The sequence below is a fragment of the Aegilops tauschii genome, chromosome 7 (genome assembly GCF_002575655.3).
Source record: "Aegilops tauschii subsp. strangulata cultivar AL8/78 chromosome 7, Aet v6.0, whole genome shotgun sequence".
NCBI lineage: Eukaryota > Viridiplantae > Streptophyta > Magnoliopsida > Poales > Poaceae > Aegilops > Aegilops tauschii.
The window spans coordinates 177,739,404-177,747,217 of NC_053041.3; the positions used below are offsets into that span (position 1 = coordinate 177,739,404).

A 7,814-nucleotide genomic window follows, 5' to 3' on the forward strand; every position below is an offset into this window, starting at 1 on the left:
ACTTCCATTTTTGTTGTACGGGGAGGGGCGCCAGTTGCATGTCCCACAACGGGCACTCAACTGCATGTCTTCTAACTTGGTCGCAGATGCATGTCTTATAACTTGGTTGCAACTCAGCTTCCATTTTTTGTTGTACGGGGAGAGGCACCGGTTGCATGTCCAACACTAGGCACGCAACTGTATGTCTTCGACCATGGTCGCAACTGGGGCGGACCCTTGTTTTGTCGGAGGGGACGCCGTTGAGAGAGATGGGGCCAGTTGCATGACCCACAACGGGCACGCAACTGCATGTCTTCTAACTTGGTCGCAACTAGGGGGGGCTTGTTTTGTCGGAGGGGGCGGCAACGAGAGAGAGGTGTCCAGCTGCATGTCCGACTATACTCATGTAACTGCATGTCTTCTAGCATGGTCGTAACTTAGTATCTTCTAACTTAGTTGCAACTAGGCGCTTTTGTTTTGTCGGAGGGGCGGCAACAAGAGAGAGGGAGGCAACTAGTCATGAAATTGCAAGCGTTGTCCCCTGGACTATAACTACATATCTTTTTACAAACATTTTTCGCAACTAGACTTTTTTGCTTGGTCGGAAGGGGGCAGCTCCCCCGTGAATCCCCTACCCTCGCTATGTGTCACACGAGCACCATAACACCCCCGTTTTCTGCCATGCAAACACAAATCAAACACCCGATCTCACAACCAGTTTGTGTTTCTTTTCTTATTTTTTGAAATCATACACATTATTTTCCTTTTTTCTTTTTGCATTTTTTTGTTTTTCGAAGGATGAAGATATTTTTTTTGTATCTGATTCTGACAGCGGAGCTCGTTTTCTCAAAAAAGGAGCATATTAAAGTAGAGAAGAGTTACTTGTCCAGATCCTCGGACACATTTTTAATACTGTTGTGAATGGAGTTTGCTAGTAGGCACGTAATTGCATGCGCGTCTTCTGATTGCAGCTCCAACTCAGTACTGTTCTGTCCGGGTGAAGGAAGGCATTGCAGTTGCTACTATGCACGCCAGTGCAAGCGTCGCCCGACTATAATTGCATGTCTTCAAAGAGAGTGCAACTCTTTATTGTTTTGTGAGGGATGAGGGAAGATTCAAATCCGTATTTTAAATATTTGCTAGCAAACTTCATTGTTTTCTTTTTTTAATATTTGCCATCAGGTGGCACACACGTTGGTCACATGAGTTGCTTGTTCGTCTACCTAGGTGCACACATGTTAGCCGCATGCAATTGCATGTCCTCGATCGGACACAATTACGTGTTGCATACAATTACATGTCATTCGCATGCAAAATACTTTTTCCCCTTCCAAAATAATATTGATACCCATTTACACACTAGTCGGCCGCATATAGTTATTCGTCAGTCACAGACAATTCAATTAAATTGTCTTCTTCTTTATATGTTGTTTGTTTTTATTTTTTCTATTTGTTACATTAAATATTTATTTATCATTTAAGAATACAAAATATTTTTTGTAAAAAAAGATTAAAGAAAAACAAGATGACACAAAAAGAAGGAACGGAGCATTAGCAATTCTAGCGTAAAAAATAAGAGCTACATTGTGCTGTGTAGCAATACACCAACGGGACAATATTCTAGCAATTCCAGTAAAACGCACAAATAAAAAAAATAAGAAAACAAACACAGGCACAACGAATGGACAATGTCAATACAGCCCAACAGCAGCCCACTTGGTGAGCCAACAGAGGCCAACTCAGGCCAACACAAAACAAACACGAAACTAACCCCAGGCATGCGAACGGGAGAGCAACTAGTTAACGAGCGCTCCTTCGGGAGCCTCGCAACGATCAGCGCCACTTGGCGCGCTCTCAGTCATTCGCCACGTGTCGCGCTCTGGACACTCCCTTCAGATTTGGTTTTTTTTATTTTTTCACACGCGTTTTCGGCTTTTTAAATGGTTTTTTTGGGTTTTTTCGACGTTTTGGTTTTCTCCCGGCCTTCCTTAACTTTTCGACAAAAAAAATTCTTTTGAAAAAAAAAATTACGCGAAAAAACTCGTTTTTTGTGTGCGAAAAGTCACGGTTTTTCTTCCGTGGGATGCACGGTTGTGCTTTAGCGAGAGTCACGGTCGTGCCTTTTGGAAACAAAAAAAACGCGTTTTATGTTTTTTTTCTTTTTTGAGAGTCACCGTTTTGCTTCCGCGAGAGGCACGGTTGTGCTTTCGCGAGAGTCACGGCCGTGCCTCTCGGCAAGGAAAAAATAAAACGCGTTTTCTGTTTTTTTTTCTTTTGCGAGAGTCACGGTTTTGCTTCCGCGAGAGGCACGGTTGTGCTTTCGCGAGAGCCACGGCCGTGCCTCTCGGAAAGGGAAAAAATACGCGTTTTCTATTTATTTTCTTTCGCGAAAGTCACGGTTTTGCTTTCGCCAGAGGCACGGTTGTGTTTTCGTGAGAGTCACGGGCATGCCTCTTTCGAAAAAGGAAAAAAAACGTGTTTTCTGTTTTTTTTTCCTTCCACGAGAGTCACGGTTTTGCTTCCCCGAAAGGCACGGTTGTGATTTCGCGAAAGGCACGGGCGTGCCTCTTTCAGAAAGGAAAAAAAACGTGCTCCCGGTTTGGTTTTTTCATCCGTTTTTTTTCATGAAAAAAAAGTTCGTTAAAACCTATCAACATGGGATCTAGTTTTGAAGATCTCGACGCGAGGAATCCAATGGTGAAAACGGTTTGAGATTTGGACGCACGGTTTAAGAGATAAAATGTTTTGAATAAACAGATCTACGAAAAAAGAGAAAACTACCCGGTTGCGACAAGTGGCGCGCTGCATGTACGCCACTTGTCGTGACCTGGGAAGGTGGAGTGTTCTTTGCAACGAGTACTTCTTAATTAGTGATTTCGTGCAAGGACTGAGATCTAGACTTTGTCTAATTGTTATCGCTAAAAGACAACAAACAAGTCAAAGAAAAATTGCCAAAGACAACAAGTCATTCCGATCTCTGAATTCAATAAGAAAAACAGCTGAAAATCATAGAACGGTCCAGCTCACCACTCATCCTAGAAAGTGCCAGGAGAAGCGGCGGCAAGGTGTCCCATGGAGCTCTCTGGAAGAAGATCAGACGCCAACCGAACCAGCACACGGGGGCAGGGCAGCTCTCTCTCGACCCTTCTTTATATTTTTTTAACGTCAGCTCTACATTTTCCATTGATACAGAAGGGGATGAAAGAACAGATATCCAGGCGAACAAAGGGAGAAGATCAACCAATCAGCAGCAAAACTAGGCTTCAGAAGGGGAACACGCAGTGCTATTGGACCTCTAATCATTCCGCTCCTCGCAGAGTCCACCAAGCCAGCAGATAAACTGTCGACCATACTCTGCAGGTATGGAAAATCGCATTATCAGTTCGTGGTTTGCAGCTGTAGATGCCTGTGGCCTCTTCATGGTTCCTAGGCTCTTCAGATCTTCGTCTGGTGCTTCTCACGCTAGATCTTCGTTTCCTCTTCAATAGCCGCCGCTAGCCTCGGAGTCCGGTACAGAGGCAAACAGAAATCAGCAATATCTGTTTTTGAGAGTTCTTCACACTTTGTCCGTGGATAATTCTGTTTTTAGAATCGCTTTGTTCCTCCAGAATTGCTCTTAGTAGGGAATTTTAGTTCCGCCGTGATCAGGCTTGTTGCTGTTAATTTGGCCTAGCCGGTGAACGGCTCGCTGTGGGGCATGACAATTGCGATTGTTTTTTATGCCAAATTCTATGAAAGCACATGACAATTTCTGGCAAATAGAGGATTTTACTGAGAAAATTGCCCTGTTCGCTGGAAAGAACTGCCATGCTCCCAACACATAAGTTGTCGTGAAAAACGTCCGTTTTGCCATGCACCCCAGCGAACGTTCGGTGAATAATATTACACATGATTTTAACTTTTTGGCACACAACACGACTGCCATGTGCCCTCACATGGAAGGGTTGTTGAGTACTCAATGATGCCTTATATCCCAAGATGGGTCTTAGAAGCAGTAATACAACTTCATTTTTGTATGTCTCTTTCGCTTCATTCAAGATATGGGGATTCCATCCGATTCTGGAAGTTAAGGGGAAAAAATTGGAAATGTTTCAGCAAAATCATATTTCTTGATTTATTTTTCTCAAAAAATCTGATATTTGGTTTTTTATATTATATGCAAGTTTTTTAGGGTATATATTATATGCAAGTACTACTCTAGACATCATGGTCTTGTGTTTGATTCATGACACTGGCAATTTGTACTTGTCAAATTGATGACCCCCCATGTCGGCGAAAGAAAAATCGGAATAAAGAACTTGGTATACTATAGTTTGGTTGCTGGGACTTACAAAGTTACCACCACACCAAAATAGTGCTTCAGTCTCTAGGGAGATAAGTGCAACTTTGTTTTTGAGAAACACACTACAGACACAAATGCTCACATACGCGCACGCACACCCTACCTCAACCCTACACCTATGAGTACCTCGAAGAGATTGAGCCAACAGATCTTAGATTGACGAAGTTGCTGGATACTGTCTCGTAGTGGGCAGGTCTCACGACAAGGAACCTAGCCATCTGAGCTAAGCTTAGTTCGTAGTTAAGTGCAAAATTTTGTGTAACAATTTGTTGCTTAGATATCATCAACCTCCTGCTGGCCGTAATGTTGGCGATGTATTTTCATGTTTACTTAAATACTACTCCCTCCGTCCCACAATATAAGAGCGTTTTTGACACTAATGTAGTGTAAAAAACGCTCTTATATTATGGGACGGAGGGAGTAACATTTTTATTTTGTTTAGATTATTTGGGTGCACATCAATATGCTGTTAAACATGTAGTTGTTCTCCCTACTGCCATTATATTCAATTGAAATATTTTCTGCTGCACTCATCCTTAAAGGAATGTAGTTGGAACATAAATTCCCTTTAATTATTTTTGTGTTCTACTTGTAACTTTGTACTCCCTCCGTTTTTATTTACTCCGCATATTAGAGTTGACTGAAGTCAAACTTCCTAAAGTCTGACCAAGTTTATGGAAAAGAATATAAATACCATAACAAATCTATATGATGTGTGGAAGTACATTCAATAATGAATCTAATGGTATTGATTTGTTATTGTATATGTTAATATTTTTGTCTATAAATTTTGTCAAAATTTACAATGCTTGACTTTGACCAAAGCTAATATGCGGAGTAAATAAAAACGGAGGGAGTACGAGATATTTATAATCTAAGATGTGTTTGATGGATTAACTTCAATCTAACCCAAACATGTCCACAATTGTTGTCTGACAGATCACTTCTGACTTGCATATTGAAATGATGGATGAGCTGCGGCCTCCATCTGTGGTCCAGAAGCTCCATGGACAGTCCATGTTGTTCAGAGAAATCTCTTCTTCTGCCATGAGAAGTCATGTAATCAACAATGCACATTATGCGCGCAATTTCTCCGTGACAAAATACCATCAGACGAATGGAAGTATTGGGCGTTTGCCTCGCAATACACCATCCCCGATCCGTGCCCCCGCGCCCGAGGAGAAGGGTTTTTCTGGATTCATGATCGATTTTCTAATGGGTGGAGTTTCTGCTGCCGTCTCCAAAACGGCGGCTGCTCCGATTGAGCGTGTTAAGCTCTTGATTCAGAACCAGGATGAAATGATCAAGAGTGGTAGGCTTTCTCATCCTTACAAAAGTATCGGCCATTGCTTCACCCGCACAATAAAAGATGAGGGTGTGGTTGCACTCTGGAGGGGAAACACAGCCAATGTTATCCGTTACTTCCCGACTCAGGTCCTGCATCCTACACATTCCGCCCTTACTTTTTTTTTCTTTTTGCATTTTTCTTTTCATGAAAGTGGACTGAATGATTTCCACCTTTGCTTCAGGCCTTAAACTTTGCCTTCAAGGACCACTTCAAGCGCATGTTCAACTTTAGAAAGGACAAGGATGGCTACTGGAAGTGGTTCTTCGGCAACATAGCTTCCGGAGGAGCCGCCGGCGCTTCTTCTCTGTTGTTTGTGTATTCTCTGGATTACGCTCGTACTCGCCTTGCCAATGATGCCAAGGCTGCAAAGGTGGGTGGCCAGAGGCAGTTCGATGGCATCGTAGATGTCTATCGCAAGACCCTTGCTAGCGACGGTGTCCGCGGCTTGTACCGTGGCTTCAACGTCTCCTGTGTGGGCATCATCGTTTATCGAGGTCTTTATTTCGGAATGTACGACTCCCTCAAGCCGGCGGTTCTTGTTGGTTCTCTTGAGGTGAGTAACCATACCATTGTTTCTGTAAATTCACTCTACACATTTTTCACTGATATCATATTTCTTTACTCTATGCATATTCTGCAGGATAACTTGCTTGCCAGTTTCTTGCTTGGCTGGGGTGTGACGATGGGTGCAGGGCTTGCCTCGTATCCCATTGATACCGTCCGCCGCCGTATGATGATGACATCTGGTGAGTCCGTGAAGTATAAGAACTCCATGGATGCTTTCAGGAAGATCATCGCCGAGGAGGGCGCCAAGTCCCTCTTCAAGGGTGCTGGCGCCAACATCCTCCGTGCTGTTGCGGGTGCTGGTGTGCTTGCTGTGTATGACAAGCTCCAGGTGGTCGTCTTTGGCAAGAAGTATGGGTCCGGTGGCGGCTAAGTATGGATGCTGTAGGGCTAAATTTTGTGCGATGGTGTAGCGCTGCTTTTGAATAAAATCTGCCATATGGGGTGTGTATCTTGTGGATGATCCTATTTCGGCGCCAACGGTGCTCTCCGGTGGATCTGTTCTCTCCTTCCTGCAAACACGAAACATCACACAAAGCAATAAAAAATACAGACATCAACTGATCAAACGAACAAACTGAATAGCAGAGTATGAGACTAGTTTGCACTTTGCAGCATCATGTGGCTCTAACGGTGATGGATGGAGGAATGAATGAAACCTATTTTCGAAGATTTGGTTCAGAAATAACAAAGCCAGTAAGCTATTGATCATCTTTCAATTTATACCAAATCCAATTCCAGTTCTTCAGTATTGGTATCAGTCATCTGTTCTCCACTTGACTGTACCGGGCATCTGTTTCTGTTGTTCAGTTAACTGTACCGGTCAAACACTTTCAGCCCACGAAGGCGAAGACCTTTTTGAAAGCTGAATAAAACTGTTGCTTATTGATGATTTGGTGCGGCATACAAGAGTATATAAGAGGGTACAAACCGACTTGGGGTAGGGGTACAAAACTGACTTGGACTAGAAGTCGTATACCATAATGACTACTCTAACATCCCCCGCAGTATCAACGGCAGGCTCGACGGCGTTGACACTGAAACAGATATCTTGAAACGGCTTAGTAGGCAGTGCCTTGGTGAAAATGTCAGCAAACTGAGCCGTAGAGGGAACATGAAGCACCCGAACCTGACCAAGAGCAACCTTTTCACGAACAAAATGAATATCAATCTCAATATGCTTTGTGCGTCGGTGTTGAACTGGATTGCTGGTCATGTAGACTGCTGATATGTTGTCACAGTAGACAATAGTGGCCTGCTCAATAGGCCTGTGTAGCTCGGAGAGTAACTGCCGAATCCAGATGGTATCTGCAACGGCATGTGCCACAGCGCGATACTCAGCCTCGGCCGACGAACGTGAGACTGTAACCTGTCTTTTCGAAGACCAAGAAATCAAATTGTTACCAAGAAAAACACAAAAACCGGAAGTGGACCTTCGAGTGTCAGGACAACCAGCCCAGTCTGCATCAGAGTATGCGGTAAGCAAGTTTGGAGAAGAATTATTGAGGTGGAGACCATGATTGAGAGTTCCTTTTAAATACCGAAGAATGCGTTTAACATGATTATAGTGAGGAACCCGGG

General features: G+C 43.5%; 1 protein-coding gene across 2 annotated transcripts; it reads left to right on the forward strand.

Annotated features, from left to right (window-relative positions):
* The first annotated feature begins 3,029 nt into the window (after positions 1-3,029).
* On the forward strand, positions 3,030-6,684 carry LOC109770094 (ADP,ATP carrier protein). Of its 2 annotated transcripts, XM_045230728.2 has the most exons (5): positions 3,030-3,106; positions 3,190-3,339; positions 5,261-5,755; positions 5,851-6,222; positions 6,310-6,684. In XM_045230728.2, the coding sequence occupies exons 3-5, from the start codon at positions 5,285-5,287 to the stop codon at positions 6,604-6,606; spliced, it is 1,140 nt and encodes a 379-aa protein (XP_045086663.1). In that variant the 5' UTR covers positions 3,030-3,106; positions 3,190-3,339; positions 5,261-5,284; the 3' UTR covers positions 6,607-6,684. The 2 variants fall into 2 exon arrangements, with proteins under 2 accessions (XP_045086663.1, XP_020184396.1); XM_020328807.3 differs by having other exon boundaries at positions 3,061-3,339.
* The last annotated feature ends 1,130 nt before the right edge of the window (positions 6,685-7,814 follow it).